This window comes from Haliotis asinina, chromosome 11 (assembly GCF_037392515.1).
Source record: "Haliotis asinina isolate JCU_RB_2024 chromosome 11, JCU_Hal_asi_v2, whole genome shotgun sequence".
Lineage (NCBI taxonomy): Eukaryota > Metazoa > Mollusca > Gastropoda > Lepetellida > Haliotidae > Haliotis > Haliotis asinina.
In genome coordinates this window covers 40,110,124-40,134,081 of record NC_090290.1, presented here as the reverse complement: position 1 = coordinate 40,134,081, position 23,958 = coordinate 40,110,124, and the positions used below count along the sequence as shown (strand labels likewise).

Here is a 23,958-nt window from a genome sequence, read left to right as displayed (position 1 = left end):
CTCATGTCTGAGTAGGGGAAGGTTGCAGAGGGCTCACCCACTCTGTCTTGTCTGAAAAACAAATCAATGATTTCAGGACTCCATGATTTTACATTAGTATCATGTCAAGGAATCATAGCAGTCCAAATTTGTAATGAAATCCCTTAAACATTAATACTTTAGATTTTACAAAATATGTTACAATAGTATTAAACCATTCATATTACTCACTCAACTGAGGCCAACAATTTCTCTTCAGCCTCCATGAGGATTCTCGATTCTTTATTACTTATAGATGGCCATGAGGCCAACAGTACAACATGTGTAAACAGTGAGGTAAAAACACACATATGTAAATGTGGATCTTAGTACAATTAATATGATTATATATTCACAACTTTTTTGGTTTCGATCGGAGTACAAACACTTTTTTAAAAAAAAGATACATAGTCTAAAAAGTCTATTTTTATCGCTTGTTTTCATCAATGCAAGAAACATTTGGACATGAGTGTGTGTATGACAATATTCAGGTAAATATCTAGCACGATATTCATTGTAAAGAGGACACGCCAGTGAGATATGGAATTCATCTTTTAGTTCAGTCACACAAGAAGTACAAAACGCAGTATGTCTATAAGAATTAACTTTGAAATCATGTACATTACTGTCAATCTTTGTCAAACATCTCCGTAAATCTTTTGTGCCAATAGCTTTTAGATAATTTTCAAGAGAATAATCATATCATGTCATAACATTTCCTTGTGTATCTGTATGGCGGTTGGCGTAAGATCCTAATCCAAAACGACAAAAGGCTAATATGGGCATAAATTTCAATCGGAAAACGACCACATTCTGCCAACGCGGCATTACCTGATGCCCTAGAGCCAATCTGTTATACGTATTTACAAAAACTTGAATGCACCCTTTCAACTGGTTTACGTTTTTCCCATCCCCAGAGTTCAGCCCCATATAAAAGTAAAGGCTTAATCTTGCCATCAAATAGCTTGAATGCTGCCTCCATGAGGAGGCTGTCGTCAAAGTCACTGAAATAGCAACAAAATGACATTAGGTAACCTACTGCTTATCAGAAATTGTGATTGGCAACATTACCAATGATTAAATTGGTTAAGTCACAATAACATGGGTATGCTTACTCAGTCTCTAAGTCAGTCACATCAGAGTAGTGGAGAGAGGAGGCTGTGGGAAATTCCTCAAGCATATCTTGTCTGAAAAAAGAAGATATTTTAGCACTGTCACTTTAGAACCATATCACTTTAGGGAATCATGTTAAATAATATGTCTTGCTGAAAATTAATAATTTTTACACTCACGTCATTTTAAGGATCCATAACAGTCAAAAGACATTACTTTTACAAAACTTTAACATAGAAATACTCACAATTCCCGGAATTCTTCAGCCATTTCTCTTCTTCAGCAACGTTGGATAAGTCAGGGCAAAGGTGAAATGTGTAAGGCAAGGGGGACCCCAGGTATTAAATAGAGAATATTGCCACAAAGAACTTCCATAGCACTATAACTTTTCGTCAATGATCCACCATATTTTTATGGTCACATTACCTCAATGTCTTCTTTTCAGGTTACCGCTCCCTCGCAATCTGACCTGCATCTTTAGAGTCTGCAGGCTCCCCAACATAGGAATCGCGCCCACGAGCCAAACTGCTCGCAAACAAAGACATTTTCGCGCGGTTTTAGGGACCCACGTGTCTCAGCCTACAAAAAGTTTCTGTGTCAAAATGGGGCTGTCAAACCTGTGCGCAAGCGGCCCTGACTCCAAACGGCAGCTCCCATACGTAAATGATGCATTGCGTAGACCATTAGACATGGATGTTCACCCACGCAGTCAGGCAGGCATTGCAAAGGTAGGTAATACAAAGGGTAATCGATACGGGTATCGTGGCGGATAAACTGGGGTACCCATAAATCCACATTACGAAATCAGGTTCAGCATGAGGTTACGTCTGACACTAAATAGTACGTATAGTCTCATGAACAATTTTTAATCTGGGTGTCTATAGAGAACACGATGTTCCTACACGAAAAGAGGAATATCTGCTAAAACAGAGTCGATTGTATAATTCCGACTTTATCATAAGTATGTATTTGTTTCAGCAAATCTGTAGGATGTGATCTGTAAACTGTCGAGTGATTGACACATTGCGATACGATTACAGAGTATTCGCTGATAAATGACTATGAATTAGTGATGATACCAGGTGTTCGAGAACATGTGAGCATATCCTGCCCCATCTGTGGCAAATGACATAAACACAAGCAATGTCTAAGAAAATATAGTCTGAACAAAAATCGGGAGATCAAAATAAAGTATTATGTCGGACGTCATTTTTGTCACTGCTGTATCAAATTTGCAATGCAAAGGTCTCCATAAATTTTTGTGGAACCTTTACTAAAACCTTGAAGGTTATAGCTTTGACATAACCCCAAACAATAATGTATTTCAACATCCACTGCAATATCCTGCACAACACTTTATCACAGAAACAGGATATTCAACATAAGCTACATAGTATACAAATTAACAGTGATTAATTATTATACAAAACGATAGGATCTGTGGCTATGAAAGCCCCGCTTGTCTTTCCTACACATAAAATACAAAAATAGAGGCTGCTGCCATCAACACAAATAACACAAAAAGAAACTTGTCAAGTCTAACAGCGCCTTCATCTTTCTGTAAACCTCCGGTTTCATTCCATGCACTAGTTTTGTTTTTCCCATTTGCGACTTTGACCTTCTTACAGAAACTAAGCAGCGCTCCCTGTCGGTGGTGGATGTTCATTACCACAAGTGTGGCCAGCAGAGCCAGAGCACTCTGTGACAGAAGCAAAACCAGGTAGATTGTCAGACGAGAGGCGTTGCCGGACTTTGGGATAGCATCGTTGATGTAGTTGAGGAACACCGCTCCGGACACGAAGATAGAGACGAGGAAGGAGACCTTCTCCCCCGAAGCTGCAGGCAACAGGAAGACACAGGCGTTGAGGAAGGAGAGGAGACACATTGGGAAGATGACGCTGAGGGTGTAGAAGATGCTGAGACGTCGAAGGCGGAATTCAATATCAACGTAACGCAAAGTTTCAAAGACTGTTTGAAGGTACTCCTCATGGAAAGTAGTGTTGACCAGTTCCCATTCACTACTGCCGGTAAAATATTCAGAGAAAATTTTACTAAAATCTTGGCCCTCAAAATAAAGACTTGTGTCGAATAGACCAAGAACGGACATGTGACAAACCTGTTCATCATACGGATACCTTGTCACATCCAAATCGCAAATCGTCTCGAATTCATCAATGATAAACATCACTGAGGTACCGGCAAAGTCTACGGAGACAGGCATGCTAGCTCTTATGGAGGAGATCTTGTCACCCACACCGTTTGGAATTATGAAGTCAGGTGTCCATATCTCATCATGATCAAACCTTAGGCTTGTGATACCATTGCTGATGTTCCATGACAACCAAGGATCTGTCCAAGACAAAGTCAGCGTGCCGCTTAGACGAAAGATCTGACTGGCCTCTTCCAAGGCGAGAACGGCTATAGAGGCAAAGCTCACTGACACATTTACTCGGAAGTTTGTCCCATACGGTGATATGGCACTGGAGTAGTTTTGAAGGAGTTCTTGCTTCAGTTGCACCTGTCGTCGTCTCTCAGGGTCTATTTCGCCACAACAACATCTCAACAAACTAATGCAACAAATTGTCCATGCTATATATTTAGAACGTCTCATGTCTGCAGTGTAAACTGTCGATCACAGGTAATTAGTCTGTTTAACTGAACCAAATATGCCAGGAAGTGCACTCCGTAATGAACTGAAGAATCCAAAGTCTGCACAAGCACATCCACTGACCTTGTATTCTGATAACTACCAAAGTCCTCAAAGCAATTCCACAGGCAAATACGTTGTATTTCCACGTTACGTTGTAACACCAACGTCAGTTCCAACAACACACAATCAGAGACCGCGTTTCCGACGACTCAAAGTCATACGGAGTGAGATACGTAGATTTTCGCTGTATCAAAAGTGACCACTAGCAATGCATAGGGAAAGGTGGCACTAGTCTGAAAAGGCGAATCACATTAAAACTGCTATTGTTTCTGATGAACCCGAACTCAGCGCTGGAAATCCAACGGGAGAGAGGACATCATCTGAAAGCGCGCCAGAGCTACAAGCAAATCACATGAGAATTACGTTTCTTTCAGATAGACCCGGAGTAAGCCCTTGAAGCACACTTGGAAAGAACCTGTTTTGCACTGCGTCAGAGGCTAGCTGACTGGACGTACACTGGAAGGCGAGGATTTCCATTAATGAATTGTCAGGTGATCTCACATCTGGCTTTAAGCTAGTGAAAACAACGGTAAAACAGTAGCAAGTACCAGTAATAATAGCTATTGTGTTTTTGCCATTAGAGATGCAGGCGATCTGCTGCTAATTTGGGTCATCGACTGATATTCGTCACTGCTTGGTGAATTCAACATGAAGCATCCTACAGCAAGATTAGCTATGACAGTAACACACTTAGTGAATCTAAAGTATTAGTGGAAATGTACTAAACAGAAAGGATATTGTTTAAAAACAGGTTCCATTTGTCTATGGTGTACAGTCATGGGCTAAGCAAATACCATTGTTTTGAAACATACAGCTAATGTGTACCGACACGTGTCCAGGAACATGAGCTAGCACCTGCAACACACAAAGTTATTCAATTATGATTATTATAGCACTCAACATTATTCCAATGCTGAGTCAGCTGCCTGTCTGGACCACACACGCCAGTATTCAAATGAAAGAGCAGCAATCTACAATGTCAAGCTCCATGTCCTACAAGTTTCACATGCGTAAAGTGAGGTGTATTGGTGGAACTGGAAACGATGAGTGGAGATTCCCGTCTAAGAAAGGTCCCCAAGAGCCTCCGAGCGAGAGGCTAAGCAAATACCATTGTTTTGAAACATACAGCTAATGTGTACCGACACGTGTCCAGGAACATGAGCTAGCACCTGCAACACACAAAGAATGTCCAGCTGTTATCTTGGCCTTCTTGATCACACAACGTGGTCCTCAATGACCATCTATGAGATACTGTAGTGTCAACATAATCCGCCATCTCAGACACTACAACAATTGCATACGTTCCTTAAGTAAGATTGTTAAAGCATGCCTCAAGACAGCATCCAACATCTCCTTTTTTCTATGGGCCACCGCTGCCAAGCTGCCATCGATAATGATGGTAGTCAGACATTTTACTCTCACTAAGAGCCTTTAATATATCTCTGTGGTTTTGCCAAACACTTTCTGGATAGTCATGTTTGGGAAATTTGTAAAGTGTTGTTTCTGTCAACTGTGAGCATTGATGTCATGTTTGAATCAGTTATATGCATTCTGTATGTAAACGCCAAACAGCTTGTCAAGTTTCTTTTTTGAAGCGTATATATGTATCTGTACAGGTTTATCAGAAAACATGTTCGAAATGATTATCGTCTTTTTTTCCTTTTCAATTGATTTGTGTCATATTATATATTCAAAGAAGAGACCCGTGAAGGTCCGGGGTAGAATAGACCTTCAGCAACCCATGTTGCAATAACAGGCGACTGTGCTTGCCGTAAGAGGCGACTAACGGGATCGGGTGGTCAGGTTCGCTGACTTGGTTGACCACATGTCATCGGTTCCCAATTGCGCAGGTCGATGTTCATGCTATTGATCACTGGATTGACTGGTCCAGACTCGATTATTTCCAGGCCGCCGCCATATAGCTGGAACATTGCTGAGTGCAGCGTAAAGCTAAACTCTCTCACTCTAATGTCAATCAATGTCACTTGAATTAACTCTCCAGCAAATATATTCTCTAATGGTTTGTCCTCATCTCTCGCGTTGGCTTCAGTATGGCCGTTGTTGTAAAAGGAGAGATGCTGTCTTCTACTGAATCTGATGACAATAATAAAACGTTTTAGCTGTACGCAATGAGAGCCACTGTGGCAAATGCCAATGCTTTTACAAACGGCCCAAAATTACTGCACTTTGAAATGAAGTGCATATTGGCTTTAGCTGTAGAGAACAACGGCCATACTGACTATGACATGTGTCAACCAAGTCAGCGAGCCTGACCACCCGATCCCGTTAGTCGCCTCATACGGCAAGCATAGTCGCCTGTTATTGCAAGCATGGGTTGCTGAAGGCCTATTCTGCCCCAGACCTTCACGGATAGATTGACATTAGAAGATGTAATAGCAAAAGGTTTTCCAATAACTAATTGCACTGTGACAGTTCCAAGATATTTTAGTACGTTTGAATGGATACTTACCCAAATATGATGTTCCTAACTATAATGTTTTCCTTGTATTTACTGGACGACATGATCAGTATTGATCGAGACAATGGCCATTAGCTTTACCAGGTTGGGTGCTCTTCCCCATTGTCTGCCAGCGATCGATTAAGCTGACCTCATTGTTATTACTTATGCAACACGTGTGGGCGACACGTTGGCAAGAACGTGAGTTACACGTGCAGCAGAAAATGTTATATAACTAAACTTTGACAGGACAGCATATATTGGACCAAATCCCCAAGGAACGCATGTTGTAAACATTTATCGCATTCGCAACTATTATGCTCGAATATGGTAAGCTCCATATGCGCTCTAGGAATTTAATGAAAGTCTCTAGCAATTTTTGCTGGTAGTAGTAAGCGTGTGACTCCAAACGCATCGAAATATATTGCATGACAAGTATTAGATGAGCCCCGACCTGACAAATAACCCCAATTTGCATATATGGCCCTCCAAAACATTCCATTTGAAACAAGAGGAAAACAGGTTGTCTTCTAAATATTGAAAAGTTCAATTTCCTCGTGCGAGTCGTGTCGTGATGGTGTTTTGATTAACTAAATCGTTCTACGAGACACGTGTTAAACAGTAGCGTTACTGATTTCACGCCATGGTCAGCATGTTTTGCACGTGCTTAATCTACTTGTAGCAGCCAAGTGTATTCGTCCAGATTATTCCCCCGCCTGCTTGTCACAAACGCGTTCACTGCGCTGGCTCATGGCAATTCTTGTCAAACAGTCGTAAGTTCAATACCAGACGGAAATATTTCAATGCCAACTACTTATTGTTGAAACAAAGTGTTATAAAACATAATGTAATGAAAGGAACAAGACTTTGCATTTTTAAATCTGTTTATTAAAAGGGACATAAAACATTGTAAAGTGCATGAGACATGGATGATATACAAAGTATTAATTACTACTTAATTACAGAAGCTGCAAAACACACAAGATGCTGACTTCCACAAATGTACAGCATAAAACTATGCATGACTAGGTTATCGATAGATAGCACGTGATGCACAAGAAACGAGCATGCAATGACGTCATTACACTTGATTAACTTGGGTCTCTAGACTAGGATATTCACACGGTTTTGGACAGTGTGTTCGACACGGATATTTGTACATACCTACATAGATCTCCAGGCTAAGGGTATTCACAAGGGTACACATACGGATACAGCATAAGACACCAGACACGGGTGTTCACACACTGTGTACATTAAACATGGACGTTTACCCAATATTAACGATTGCAGGCACTTCGAATATACTTTGAGACACGTGAGTAAAAGTAAATGTACTATTCTCATGGAAGGTTTCTAATATCAGTGTTTTACAGAGGACAGGTTGTTCCCAGGTGAGTATAAGAATGTCTGCTGAAGCCAGCGTCGATTGTATAATTCTGACTATATCATAAGAATGTATTTGTTTCAGCAGTATTGCATCTTTGCGATATGGTTTGTAAACAATCGATTTATTCAAACATTGCCATATGAGTATGTGCTTATGAATCACAATGAAATAGTGATGATACCAGTTGTTCATCGGTAGCATCTGTCAGAAGCACAGGTGATGTCTGGTAAATTATTGCCTGAAGAAAGTGGGAAGCCAAAATAAGGAATTGTGTCAAACTTCAATTTGCCACTGATGCATCAAATTCTTAAATGTGATCATACATATTCACCACACACTGTATTGAAGTCTTACTGAGACCTTGAAGGTGGTATCCTTGATCAAACTTCAAATGATAATGTACTTCATTTCATCCAATATGCACAACTACACTGTCCTGCACAACAGTTAATCACAGAAAATCCACAATAAGTAGCTATTACACAAAAAAATGAATCTGTGTCTGTGAAAACCTCGCTTGTCTTTCCTACACATAAAATACAAGAATAGAGGCTGCTGCCATTAACACAAATAACACAAACAGGAACATATCTAGTCTTCTGGCATCTTCAGTTTTCGGGACATCCCGGGTTTCATTCCATGCACTAGGTTTGTTGTTCATATTTGTGACCTTGACATTCAGACGACAGAAACTAAGCAGCGCTCCCTGTCGGTGGTGGATGTTCATCACCAGAATTGTGGCCAGCAGAGCCAGAGCACTCTGTGACAGAAGCAAAACAAGGTAGATTGTCAGACGCGAGGCGATGCCGGACTTTGGGATAGCATCGTTGATGTAGTTGAGGAACACCGCTCCGGACACGAAGATGGAGACGAGGAAGGAGACCTTCTCCCCAGAGGCAGCAGGCAACAGGAATACACAGGCGTTGAGGAAGGAGAGGAGACACATGGGAAAGATGACGCTGAGGGTGTAGAAGATGCTGAGACGCCGAAGGTGGAATTGGATGTCAACGTAAGGTAAGATTGAAAAGACTGATTGCAGATGCTCCTGGTGGAAAGTAGTGTTGACCAACTCCCACTCACTGCTGCCAGTAAAATATTCAGAAAATATCTTGATGAAATCTTGATCTCCAAGATATAGACTTGTATCGAATAGACCAAGAACTGACATGTGACAAACCTGTTCATCATAGGGATACCTTGTCACATCTAAATTGCAAATTGTCTCGAATTCATCAATAATGAACATGAGTGTTCTTCCGGCAAAGTCTACGGAGATAGGCATGCTAGCTCTTAAGGAGGAAATCTTGTCTCCCACACCGTTTGGAATTATGAAGTCTGGTGTCCATATCTCATCATGATCAAAGTTAAGGCGTAAAATACCATTGCTGATGTTCCATGACAACCAAGGATCTGTCCAAGACAAAGTCAGCGTGCCGCTTAGACGAAAGATCTGACTGGCCTCTTCCACGGCGACAACAGCTATAGGGGCAAAGCTTACTGAAACGTTTACTCGCATGTTCGTCCCCTGCGGCGATATGGCACTGGAGTAGTTTTGAAGGAGTTCCTGCCTCAGTTGCACCTGTCGTCGTCTCTGAGGGTCTATTTCGCCACAACAACATCTCAACAAACTAATGCAACAAATAGCCCATGCTGTATACCTAAGAAGTCCCATGTCTGCAGTGTAAACTGTTGATCACTAGCAATTATCCTGTTTTGTCGGCACTGAAACCAATCAGTAGTATACCGCGAAGCAAAGTCAGTAATGAAAAATCAAATCAACAGACCTTTTATTTAACATCAAGGTCCTCAAAAAACCAAGTACCTTGTATTCCGATAACACCAAAGACAGCAAATAAAACAAAAATATTATCCTGTATTCAGATAACACGAAATTTCTCAAAAGCATATCAGGGACAAATGCCTTGTATTCCGATAACACCAAAGTCCTGAGAGCAAACCAGAGGCAAATGCCTTGTATTCCGCTGACACAAATGTTCTCAAAAGCAAATCACAGGCGAACGCCTTGTATTCTCAGGGTCATTGTCACGAACTGTCATATCTTCCTCATCAACTCTGGACACTCTGTTTATATGTAGCGCATTGAGTGTTCTCTGGGTGGACTGTGGAGCACAAGAAACATCCATTTATGTTATGCTATGTTACATTCCGGTAACACCAAACCCTGAAAGCAAATCTGACGCAAATGCCTTGTATAAACCCCAAAGTCAGCTCCAGCAACACACAATCATAGGCAACGTTTCTGACAACTCGAAGGTCCACAAAGGCATATGCGTATCACAGGTTGGGAGACTCTTATTTTCCGTGGTTCCCAAAGTAAGTACTAGTATCACACAGTGAAAGGGGATATGTTCTACAGAAACCGAAGTCTGCGTGAACAAAGCACATGATAAGTGCTATATTTGCTATTGAACCCGACGCCTTAGCATCACAAAAGGAAAGACGATTATCTGAAAGATCCAATGTCCGTCAATGCACATCACTTGATAACTGAGTTTCTTTCTGATAATCCGAAGTCAGAAATGAGAGGAACTATATTGTAGTGAATCTTGTGTAACTGAATGGGTATACACTGGAGGGTGGTGGATTCCGCTAATGAACTGTCACGTGTGCTCACATCTAACTTAAGCTGCTGAGAACAATGATAAAAAGTAGCTAATACGAGTGCTAACAGCTTTTGCGTTTTTGCCATTAGAGAATGTTTGCAGGCGATTTGGAGGTAATGCACTGGGCATTGACTGACATTCATTACTGGTGAATGTATTCAACATGAAACATCCAGATCCTATTCTCACTGTTGACAGTAACACACATACTGAACCTTAAATCTTTGCGTGGATATACGAAAGACAAACGATATTGGTCAAAAACACAGGATACATTTGTCTGGTTGATGTACAACCACAACCTAAGTAAACACTACGTTTTGAAATATATAACAGAGGTGGGCGGCACGTTAGATGGAACGTGAGCTAGCATGTGCTGCATCCAAAGTCAGTAAAATCGAAAACGTGACACTAATAAAATTGTTCTTTTTCTCTGTTTATTCAAAGAAATTTACAATTATAAACACAAACAGTAGTAAACCGTGTGTAGATTTTCATTCTCGAAATTTTAAGTTCACCTACAAACCTTGGCTTTGTAGCCTATATATACTCAGCTAAATTGAAAACTTGACTGTTAAATTTGGACATTGTTCGTTTTCAATGTTTAAATGTTTAGTATATTAAACAATACTAAACCGTGTGGCTGTTTGAAATTGATGAAAATGCAAGTTCACATACAAACCTTGACTTTGTAGCCTATAAATATGAAAAACACGGATTGCACGTGTGAAATGCATATGAGGTCATTTGTGACATGTTTGCTGTAACTGAACACGCGTGGTTTTACATTGTCAACCAAAACCTCGGAGGCGTGTTTTCACAACCATATATACAGTCAATGGGTACTTACAATGTAGATGATCGTTTAATGAAGCTACATAACAATAACTGAAGCGCGTAAAATCAATTTAATGACAGTAACCATAAATAGATAATTTAACCCTTCTACCTTCGCCGGCCCGGTGGCCGTGCGGGAGAGCATTTGCCAACGGATGAGAAAAACCATTCTAGTGTGACTTTAATCTTGAACGATATTTTTCAGTTGATTTCAAACACTCATGTATCGTTTGAATGTTGATGTTCGTATAAAGTTAGGAAAAATAAACTCTGGGAAGCGGTTTTACTAGCGAAAAGTAAAACCTGGGAAGCGATCTTACTAACGAAGTGAAACCTCTCCCTAAGAAACAAAAACCTCAAATGCGGATATACTGGGAAAACAAGAGATAACCTAATATATAGTGAGAAGCGCACGTTAGGTTTATATCTCCCCTTCTCCACCGCAAACGACCGGTGTGGGCCACAAGATTCATTTACGTTGAGGCTGCCGACGTCAGGACCAGTGTGTACCGTGGGTCAGGAGTACGTCACGCTCAAGTCTGCGTCCGCGAAGAGGGCAGATTTCGTGGCTACGAGTAAATGAGATTCGTTGTGCGCTCACTGGTGATTGGAGAGAACTTACAGAATTTTAGCGAGACTTTTTTCTATGATGTCAAGATGTTCTTTGCACAGCATACAACTGAAATCGTTTTGACCATTTTCATATCCAGCAACAACATGGAGTGGACGCTGTTGCGGTACCAAGCCCTAGGGATACCTTTAAATGTTGTTTTACTGAATCTCTCAATGGCCACACTAATTAGAATTACACTAAAATGCATTGTAGATTGTCATCAGAAAGCATATTTCGAAATGATGATACTCACCTCGCTATTGATATAATGTACTCAAGGAATAGCAATGCGTAAGGTATTGTGTAAGTGAATATGGTTTTACGCCGCTTTTACCAAAACATATAATGGAAAATCATACATGTAAACAATACCTCTTGTTTGCCTTAACTATCGTCGTCTGTAGCAAATGAATCAGTTAGTGAAATTAGTTTTACGTCCTTTTTAACATTATAATGTGCCGAGGGTGGGGGGAGACTAGAAATAGGCTGCACGTATTGCACCCATGAGGGGAATGGAATGCAATGAGTGAACGGTGAACGACATGGCTATCTCACAATGTAGAGATCATCTGGTGCTTGTCGATGGTACGGTAAATCCATATTGCATACGTGATAGTTTATTGTTTGTCTAACGCTGCACTCGGTAATTGTACAGTTACTATAAATAATCACGTATTCAACTAGAGATTAACATCATCGGCTATGGCCACTGGGATACGATGACGTGTGTCAACCAAGTCTACCCGATCCCGTTTGCCACCCCTTAATATGGAAGCATATGTGAAGCATTATGAACATATTCTTCGAAATATAACACAAATATACATATGGAAATTAATTAAGCAACACCAAATTCAAAGACACATAAAAACTTAACAAAGTTCAACGAAGTAATTTTGATGATTGATTATTCAATTTTGATGTATTGACATACAGCATGAGCTTTTCATGGGTTGATATGACGCGCGTGAAGCTTGCACAGCGCACGTGCATTGCTTTAACCTCAACTTTCGAAAAATGCACTTTTTCCCTGGGGTGTTTACAAGCGCAGGTTGTCGATTGCATTCGGTTTTTCATTCATTTCAATGTCATGGCACGTAGGAAATTATCAGAGGCCACTCGTTGGCAAATAATCGGCATGAGGAATGCTGGTATGTCTCTAAGACAAATCGGGACTCAAATCGGACGACATCATTCCATAATTTCAAAACTTTTGAAAAAATACCGGGCCACTAATGAAGTTAAAGACCTGCCTAGACCAGGAAGACCCAGGAAGACCACAGTCCGGGAGGACAGAGCTTTACTGAGACTTGTACGGCGCAGGTCCTTCGACTCGAGCTCTCGGTTGAGACAGGAGTGGCTTCCAGGGAGACCCATCTCGAACAGGACTGTTCGGAATCGTCTGAAAGCTGCAGGATACCGGGCAAGGAGGCCAATCAAGCGACCCAGACTGTCTCCAGCCCATAAGGCAGCCCGACTGGCCTGGTGTAATGACCGTTTGCACTGGAACATTGCCTCTTGGAGGAAGGTCCATTTCTCAGATGAGAGCCGGTTCTTGCTGCACATGGTGGACGGTCGTACTCGGGTCTGGAGGCAGAGGAACACAGCAATGGCTCCACGGAACATCCAGGAGACTGTGGCCTTTGGGGGAGGTTCCGTTATGGTATGGGGGTGCATTTCCATGAACTGCAAGTTGGATATCATTACCATCCGTGGCAACCTTAACGGTGTTCGTTACCAACAGGAGGTTCTTGACAGGGCTGTGGTACCTCATTTTGAGAACCATCCTCTGGCAACGAGACCCATATTTATGGACGACAATGCTAGACCTCACAGGGCGCATGCTGTAAATGATTTTTTGCGGCAAAATGCAATTGACAGAATTCCATGGCCTGCCATGAGCCCTGACCTCAACCCCATTGAACATTTGTGGGACTTTATTGGCCGTCGTGTGAGGCAGAGAGACCCACCAGTCCATAATCTCAACGAATTGACGGCTGCCCTGCATGAGGAGTGGAACAGGATCCCCCAGAATCAGATCCGGAGACTCATCCAAGGAATGAGGAGGCGTCTGGAATCGGTGGTGCGTGCGCAGGGAGGACACACTAGATATTGATGAAAGTCGGTGTGCAGACTCTCAGATGACTGTTCTTTCTTTCCATGTGACATTTGTGTTAATACACCTGACAACAACGTCTGTGGATGAATAGTAAATTGTGTCCATTTTTTCATGAATTTAAGACAGTTTTAAGAATTTGGATTTCGTTGCAATAAAGCAAAGTCTTGATACTTTTTCCCTTTAAGTTGTTTGTCAGAGATCGTCTGTTGAATAAAAAAGTGTCAAACTATATCAACCCGGCATATTTTGATTGTCAGAACACTTCAAAGTTGCTCCAATAGAAAAAATTGGGGTGTTGCTTGATTAATTTCCAGGTGTATATAATCGTGGGTTTCCACGCCTACAAATTAATCGAGGTTGTTGAATTCGAAAACTTAATTAATCTCTTGATAATTCGTTTTGTTCGTTATCTGCTTGAACAGGAAACCCGTGAAGATCCGGGTTTAAATATTGGTCTTCAGTAATCCATTCTTGTCGTGGGACGCGACTAACGGGATCGGGTGGTCAGGTTTACTGACTTGGTTGACACATGTTATTGGTTCCCAACTGTGCAAACCATTGCACATGCCGTGTCTCATGCTCAGTCACTCACTCTTGAGCAGATGTCTGTCTGTGCGAGGTGAGTTGGAATATATTTTTATTGATTACCATTGGCAGAATTGCAGCCACAAAGATGGTCTCAGGCATCAGACACTTAATCAAACATGGTTGGGTGTCTGTGTATGTGATCATGTAAGGGTGAGTGCTTTTACAGGTATGTAGATGTAGGTATTTATAATGGTGTGTGTGTGTGTGTGTGTGTGTGTGTGTGTGTGTGTGTGTGTGCGGTTGTATGTATGGGTATATATGGTGGAATGTACGGCTGTTGCTATGGTTACACGTATGTATGGATACATTTTATGAAGTGTTTTTTTATGTAGGGTGTTTATACGAGAGTAAACTGTTCATGGCTGTATGTGTAATCATATTTTATTCACTCTCTCTCTCTCTCTCTCTCTCTCTCTCTCTCTCTCTCTCTCTCTCTCTCTCTCTCTCTCTCTCTCTCTCTCTCTCTCTCTCTCTCTCTCTCTCTCTCTCTCTCTCTCTCTCTCTCTCTCTCCAAAATAGCCAGCATAGAACAAAATCCATTTTTTATATGTTATTGCTACAATTTTCCACTAAGGACCTTATCAAAAGGATACGCACAGTCCGCAGTCTAGACTATCAGTAGTCTGACTTCCATACTGTGGTTGAGCGGGTTAGGGTGGCTTTGTGTGCTGCAGATTATAGGTGCATGGCTGAGGATGTAGGTTCAAATCCCGGACAGGACTCAACCCCAAAGTAGAACAGCTACCTTACTGCGAAAGTGTAGTCCCAAATATAGCATATATGTTGCTGTGTGGCATTCTGGATATTTAGAGATACATTAGAGAACGCATCACTTCACAGATAACACCTTCTACTTTATTTCCATACACCATTATTAAGATGACTCCAAATACATTCATGCACGAAAACCAATGATGTCACCTTTGTAAGATAATTCAATGTACGAAATAAGCCCCCAAACATAGACAGACATTAGGGCCGATTACTTAAAAATGTTACCAGACCAGACATCAAGATATGGTGATTTTACCCAAAGGTATGGAGCATCTAACATTTGTATCAGACTTTCGGGCTGGTTCTGTAAATTTAGACCGTCCGTCTGAAATCGTGCCCGCCTAGGGCGTTGCTTCAGTTATTTTCAGGTTGCTTCCGATTTATTTCAATTTTTAATACAATATCTAGGAAATAATCAAAACAGCAAGAAAATATTCAAAGTAACACAAACATCACGTGAACATACTCACAATATCAAGTTTTGAGTAAGACATAAAGTAACGGAAATATGTCGAAGTACGAACAATATCTAAACAATAGGATGATTAAAAATGCTCATAATTTCAAATATTTGATGAAAAATCGAAACAGTCTAACGTGGGATATTGAAGCACTGGAAATTACGTGAAAATCATGTAAACAATGACAAACAATTTCGCTTGAAAAGATGTGTGTGCGTAAAAGTGACAGCATGTGGCTTTCATACTAATGCGAGGCATTTGATAAGGATGTCACGATTCAGCGATGCATCCTTACGTCGTCGGCAAGCTTTGCACGATACATGATTCATGTGATTTTATATCGATTACTATTTTGAGTCTAGAGATATCTGTCTCTTAAACAATAGCAAACATGACTTGTTGAGAGTGAGTGATGGGTACTTGGCTGATGGGTAGTTGTGACAACTAATCCTTTATCTATTAACCTCTGCCTATAACAGATATGACTAAGATTGTTTGCTCAGAGGTTTTCAGTGAACTATGGTTTCAACATCAGACAACTTCCCTTTAACGTAATGGCTGCTTGTTATGCACAAAATGTCGAAACTGCCGTATCGCGATAAGTATCGTATCGTGACCTCAGTATCGAGGTGCGTATCGAATGGCGAGGCACCTGATTCGTGACACCCCTAGAGTTTACACGTGAAAGACTGTCATTAAAAATAGCTTAACACTGACTACATTATTCCTAGGTAATGAGAAACAATTAGCATAAACGGATGGTGAAAACAACAAAGATTACAAAGGGAGTGACTTCAATTGTACAGTAAAGGTGTACGAGCTGATTGGGTTCTTATGAAGCTATAACGAGCCCATATGCATATTGTCCGACGTTAACCGTTAATGCTTTGCACCTCCAAACACCTAAAAAGGCGCTTCTCTAACAACTGTCAAAACTGGCATCTATGAAACCCAAGACGGGACATTGTCAGCAAATCGATGGAACCCTAGACCGGACAGTGTCGCATTGTCGCGCAATTCAACGCTTTCTGTACATAGATGCGGCGATAATTCGGCAGAGTGACATGACTTGACCTTGAAAACTGTCGATATGTGGCATTGTCGCTCTTTGGTGGAATACAAAACTAATATTCAAAGTTAGGCAGAATGTCTGAAACCCATGTGTGGTGTCCCCAGCCGTGATATTGCTGAAATACAGTCAGGCCACGTTAATCCGGACACTTGTTTTTCATCAAAAACGTTCGGATAGTGAAACTGAAATGAACTACTGAAATGAACTTAAAATAATGAACACCACTACAGTAGAGTTATTTCCCTCTGACATGGCAATACAAAAACATACGAACGTATACAAGTTTCGAAAGACTTTATTACAGTTTGTAGACATACCAACTGGAACATTCATATAACAACCAATCAATGCATGCAATCATGTCTGCATAGATTATACATACACGTAACAAAACTCACTTATGAAAGAAATCTTCGCGGGAATCGGATTATCGAGGTCCGGACTAACGCCACACTCGCCGTGTAAAGCCACACTCGCTCATTCACAAATTTAAGCGAGACAATGAGAAATAACGCCAACGTGAAAGGGTAAAAATGTCGCGCTGTCACATTGTTGCACTTCGGACAACGCGATAATGCGACAAAGCAACACTGTCCCTTCCAGGAATCCAAATCCATCTCCAACTTATCTCACACAGGGGATTTTAGTGTAGGACAGGTCTGTAGACAGGATGGATCTGAGGCTGTATATGGAACCATTCCACGGACGTGGTCTGCATCGTCATCTCGTGGATGCCACACTTTCAGTCAATGCCAAAAGAATGACAAAGACTGTATGGAAGGATCGACCCACACAAAATGTAGATTAGGTTAAAGATACAGTCTCACAATATTCATTAGATCCGTGAAGATCCGGATAAGGACCCATGTTCTCCAGAACTCCATGTTTGTTGTAAGATGCGACTCAGCACCTTTCCAGCAATATGGCGACGGATTGTTCATAATCGGGTCTTCACCAGACAATACAGCAATCGGCTCCAAGAACATCGGCTGCACAACTGCTTGCAATGACAGGTGTCATCCAAGTCAGTGAGCCTGACCATCTGATCCAGTTAGTCGTGTCTTATAAGAATGGATTGCTGAAGACCAATGGTAGCCCGGATCTTCACGAATGTAGTCGTGACTGAAGTCATTGTAAATTGTGATTTACGAACAAAACATTCATCGCATGTTACTACAGTGGTTTTCTGTGAAACACCACTATTATGAGTGTCCAGCTATCTGGACATAGCGCACATTTCCTAGCAACTAGGACATGCTCAAAGCACTGTTTTATTCTTTGGATGTCAATATCAAAGGCTCATTGCATTATGAATCTCAACTCCCTGGGGACCATACAACACCTGCAACTTAGTGTTTGTAGTTTTTCCGATCCTTTTGAAGTACCCATTGACATCTTGGTGGACTGGAACACAAAAGGCACAGTACCTTTCACGTTGCCGGTGTTTGTACATATACACCTGGTCATTTACCAACTTATTCGTCGGTTCTTTTAAGTCCACAAAGTTGTGTGCTGTACACTATGAGTTGTGAAGACACTGAAAAAATCTGCACTCCAAGATGCCTTCAAGGTTTCACTCGGTTACTGATGGGCTTGATCCCGGCTCTTTAAGCGCGGGGGATCAAGCCCTCTTAGCGCTATGATACACGTAAGTGCCATACATTACTATTACCTTACGACTATCTTAGCACTAAGAGGGCTTCGAAAATCTAGGCCCTGGGACCTTAGACCGCCCATTACGCACATGGAGACCAATTCTAAACTGAGTAAATGATTATAAATTGAGATTCAAAAGCACAAACATTAATGACATGTTACCACAGTGACTTTCTTTGTCTGCTATACATAAAACACCATTATTGAGAGCGCTGCCATAGATACAAACAGGACAAAGAAAAAATTGTCCAGTCTTTCTGCAACCTTTTCATTCTTAATGCTACTGTCCTTTCCTGGCCCTTCTGACTGATGAACTGCATTCTTCCTGCGGAAGAAGCAAACCAGAGCTCCCTGTTGGTGGTGGATGTTCATCACCAGAATTGTGACTAGCAGAGCCAAGGCACTCTGTGACAGAAGCAAAACCAGGTAGATTGTCAGACGTGATGTGTTACCGGACTTTGGGATAGCATCGTTGATGTAGTTGAGGAACACCGCTCCGGACACGAAGATGGAGACGAGGAAGGAGACCTTCTCTCCAGAGGCAGCAGGCAACAGGAATACACAGGCGTTGAGGAAGGAGAGGAGACACATGGGAAAGATGACGCTGAGGGTGTAGAAGATGCTGAGACGCTGAAGGCGGAATTCAATGTCAATGTAAGGAGCTGAACCAGCATATTTGACGCCAATGGTCGAGTTGACCAGGTTCCACTCACTGCTGCCAGTAAAGTACGCAGAGAAGATTTTGCTACGTGATTGGTCACCCAGCTGAAGTTGAAATTCAAACATACTGAGAACAGCCATGTGACAAACCTGTTCATCATAGGGATACCATGTCACATCCAAATCACAAATCATTTCAAATTCGCTGATTATGAACATCATTGCCTCGCCAGTATGTTGAACGTTGATGGGCATGCTTGCGGATAAAGAGGAAATCTTGTCACCTACGCCGTTTGGAATTATGACGTTTGGAGTCCATATCTCACTCGGCGCAAACCGGAGCTCTCGGATTCCATTGCTGTCGTCCCATGTCAACCAAGGATCCGTCCAAATCAAATTCATAGCGCCACTTATACGAAATATCTGACTTGTTTCTTCAACCGCCAAGACGGCAATTAGAGCAAATGACAGAGAGACAGTCACCTGATTAGTCGCTCCTTGGGGCGACACCGTTGAGGTGTAGTTGTGCAGGAGATCCTGCTTTAGGTGTTGCTGTTGCCGTCTGTCAGGATCTGCTTCACAACAGCAATATTTCAACACCCACACCCCTGCCAGCATCAAGGTCACAAAGTTCGGAATTTTCTGCATCTTTTCATCCAAGTCGAAATAACTTTGTGATTTTAATTAGATGAAAAGCTGATTCACAGTTTGAAACTTCACGCGAGAGAGCTTTTTTGTACTTTGTGGCAGATCTAGAAGGTTCGAGAATCCTGTCAACACATGAAAAGATGTCTACCAATGTTGGTCACCTGAGCATCACCTCCTTCGGGAAGATGATTTTTCCTAAGAGTCTCTTCGAAACCGACATCGAGTTACATGAAACATCACTTGTACATCTCCGACACAGATCTCCATCAGCAAGAACTCTTAGTATATTCGGTCTCACGCCAAACAATGCCCTCGTTGAAAGTCAATCCAGCAATACTTTCAGAAGAAATACTCGTCCTACTTGCACCTCTGTGTGATATGCCACATCGGGTACCTGTCTGTCGAGCGAACATTCGGTGGGTCTATCCGGGACCACTTCATATCATAGTACATTTAAATATGGAATTCGACACATGTTCCAACAGCAAGGACTCTTGGTATACTCAGTCTTACATCAGGCAATTCCCTCGGCTGAAATTCTGTCTGAATTCAATTCAGGAATATTTCCAGAACTGATGACTCCAACCTACAGAATACCGAGACGTACACTTTCAATGTACGCGACTGTCCGTTACTCAATACATTCAGGGTCCACACAGGGATGATGAGCAATGCCTTGACGACTTACATCGAAATAAAGTAATCATGACGCAAAACGGAACTAAAGTGATCAATTAACAATGGTAACAGAGTAGTGTAAATCTACCAATGCCGTGTTCTGTTTATTGCTGTTTCCATGGCTGCTACCACGCCGATATATACCCCAAACATTATATAAAGTTAATTCCATATAACTGTAATGCTTTTCTGATTGTTCAACTAACAGACGTAGTTGCACAATAAGAGTCCTATGGGACGATTTGTTTTCATTACCTCGTCTCTTTGTAAGGCTCATTCTGTTCCTCATAAAACAGTATAGAGTAAATTACATAGTGTGTTGTCGCCATCAGTAGGGATGAACTTTGTGAATATATGTTTTGAATAGGCGTATATATAAAGTACTCCGTGTAAATGATGTATAAGAGTTTACCTAATGGCCGTTTTACATCTGCTCATCGTAGTCACATTGGTCGACCATGCTGTCTAGCAAACAGAGTGTCTACCCGAAACAGGTTTATAATCCACACCTGTATGGTTTCTTTGTTTACACGAATGTTAGTGCAGATTTTGTGACTTTGTCAAAACTAATCATTTTTACGTGTAATGGGCGGGGTGGTCAGTGAGCCTTGCCACATTGCCATGTATTGGTGGGTATTGCAGTCTGAGGATTTCCATACTGAAACATAGTGTCATGCGAAATCATATATTGCGATAAGCATTGTAATATATTGCAAGAAGTTTTTTAACAAAAAAAAAAGACCTACTTAAAATAATCGAGTTGATGCTTGTTTGTAACGCAAAAACAGAACAAAATCGCTATGCTTGATTAAGCTTTAATAAATACGTTTTAATTATGACAAAATTGCAATTTAAACAATATTTTGCACACCTAAAACAAGGAAAAGAACTACCCTAAGATTTTAGACAGCAGTTTTAACCTGATTAGGACATTAATCAGACATCACTGGCCACTCATGTGTAAATATTCGAACCTTCAGATCCAAAACACTGCGAAACACTTGGGCAAAAAAAAAAGAACACAACTTCAAACCTACAATCCATTTAAATGTTATGTTCACCACGGCCGTTTCCACCATCATTACTATTACTATTATCAATCTCTTCATCACTACACCATTACCAAAATCATCATCATCAACTTTGTCAGATCCGTGAAGGTCCCGGGGTAGAATAGGCCTTCAGCAACCCATGCTTGCCATAAAAGGTGACTATGCTTGTCGTAAGAGGCGACTAACGGGATCGGGTGGTCAGACTAGCTCACTTGGCTGACACATGTCATCGGTTCCCCATTGCGCAGATCGATGCTCATGTTGTTGATCACTGGATTGTCTGGTCCAGACTCGATTATTTACAGACCGTCGCCATATAGCTGGTATATTGCTAAGTGCGACGTAAAACTAAACTCACTCACTCACTCACTCAACTTTGTCAAGTTTCCGTGTCACCTTTCCCAGGAGGATGACAACTGGAAAAAATATTACCCGCTGCCATGGTAACCGCCAAGCTCTCTGCCGAGAAGCGGTAGCGCTAACAATAGTATGACGTCATACTGTGACGCATGCCATGCCCGGAGTTCGAAAACCGTTCGATCAAATGTTTTTGTGTTCACTTTGTACATATTTATTTTACCGACCTTCGCTGCTTTATGTAAGCTATTTTACACATTGACCGGTTTGCACACACAACCTAAACAATTACTAATTTTCATAGCACGTTTCAATGATTTTGAAATTCCAGCCGAGAGGCAGACATCATTTTGTTTACATACCATATAGTCGGTAGCGACGTTTCATATGAAGTAAAATGTTATTTTGTACATTTGCGGTAAAATAAATGCGTTGTAAGCTTTTCCCTCGGGTAGTGCGGTCTGATGTACTTACCAGATCTCCTACCGGCGTACATCAAACCGTATTACCCTCGAGAGAAACTTACAACTTAAACATTGAACAGGAAATTCATGCAAATTAGAGTTCGTCGGCAATTATGTGACAGTTTTGATTTGGTATCTGTGTTTTATTAATATTGTTACGTTTTTAGTTCATTTTTTATCGAAACTCCTAAATTACAACATGTTGATAACATTGTCACACGTAGAGATGGATACGTTGTATGGCTTATCATGCTGGTCACTTTTTACTTTTTTTAACAATTTTTAAAATAGGTAAAATGGTAATCCCTCATATTGACTACAGCTAATGGTTGACTACTCTCATTATTTCAAAATATTGATAAGATAAACATTTTGAAGTTATTGAAATCATCAATCGTCAAACGATAACACTTCAGGTCTCATAACAATATGAAAGTCGGGCAAGTCTCAAATACGTATATGTAGCTTATCGGGCTTACACGAATTGGCTTTCTCCGCGCCGGTGTGCGCACCAGCACACGCACACACACACGCACACGCACGCAGAGTGTATCACTGAGACGGTCACAGAGCTCCAGCACATTCTGGATTCAATACGTGCAATAAGTACAACATACATGAAAATACGTCAACTTGGTATATAGCTAATAATCATAGTGTATATTTGAGTAGCTCAAATATTTGAATATGAAGAAACATCCAAATTGTTAGCTTGTTACATGCTGCTGTTGTGTAACTCGGCGATTGCAGTATGGCCAACTACTGTGCCAACCCATGGTACGTATGATTTCGCTTTGGTAAGGGGCGGTAACTCTAGGCGGATTGCCGCGAAAAATAATCTGAGACACATGCCTGCAGTTCTTAGTATGCCTGTATGTACTTACTGAAATACCTCAGAGACAAATTGCATTTGGGACTATATTGACTGTTATCACTGGCCTTCTGAGGTAACAAATATCCCTGTGAGCAGTCGAGGAAAACAGATACTGAAATTTTTTTTCTCGAAGACAGAATATACATTAAAGTGAGTGAAGATGGTTTTAAACCTCTTTTGGCGATGTTCAAGTCATATCACAGAAACATTAGAAATGGGCTCCACACATTGTACCCATCTGGAGAATCGAACCCGTATCTTCGTCGTGGCGAGCGAACGCTTTAACCACTAGGCTACCCCCATTGACAAATGTTATCAGTAGTGTACGTTTTGCGAGGTAAATATGCTGTCTTGGAAATAAGCAATGTATATCACGAGGCAATATGCCAGCTATATGGCATATATGGCTATATGTAAATAATCAAGTCTGCACCAGACAATCCAGTGATCAATTACATGAGCACCATTCTCCGCAGTTGAGATACAATGACATGTGTCAACCATGTCAGCGCTTTGGCCACCCGTTAGAAGCTCCTTGCAACAAGCGTAAGAGTTGCTGAAGACCAGTTCTAGCCCGGACATTGACGGGTGCGTATCACAAAGGGAACAAACACAGTACAGTATGTTCACAGTCGTCTGTACTCACTGCAGTCGAATCAAACCGCTCGTTAACTTGCAAGATTCCTCGTTTTCTTGTTAACCGCGCGCTAACGCGAGTCATTTTCAGTATTATAATATACACGTGTATCTCGATCTCCAAATCTAACACGAGAGTAAAAGTTTTTTTTGTAT

At 41.3% G+C, this 23,958-nt stretch overlaps 3 protein-coding genes across 3 annotated transcripts; all 3 read right to left on the bottom strand.

Moving 5' to 3' along the window:
* Positions 1-2,599: 2,599 nt before the first annotated feature.
* LOC137255425 (neuronal acetylcholine receptor subunit non-alpha-2-like) lies at positions 2,600-3,352 on the bottom strand. Its single transcript, XM_067792868.1, has one exon. The coding sequence runs from the start codon at positions 3,350-3,352 to the stop codon at positions 2,600-2,602; it is 753 nt and encodes a 250-aa protein (XP_067648969.1).
* Positions 3,353-8,215: 4,863 nt separating this feature from the next.
* On the bottom strand, positions 8,216-9,205 carry LOC137255424 (neuronal acetylcholine receptor subunit alpha-5-like). The gene has a single exon (XM_067792867.1). The coding sequence runs from the start codon at positions 9,203-9,205 to the stop codon at positions 8,216-8,218; it is 990 nt and encodes a 329-aa protein (XP_067648968.1).
* Positions 9,206-18,616: 9,411 nt separating this feature from the next.
* On the bottom strand, positions 18,617-19,741 carry LOC137255423 (acetylcholine receptor subunit alpha-1-B-like). Its single transcript, XM_067792865.1, has one exon. It carries the CDS (start codon positions 19,739-19,741, stop codon positions 18,617-18,619), a length of 1,125 nt encoding a protein of 374 aa, XP_067648966.1.
* Positions 19,742-23,958: the final 4,217 nt, after the last annotated feature.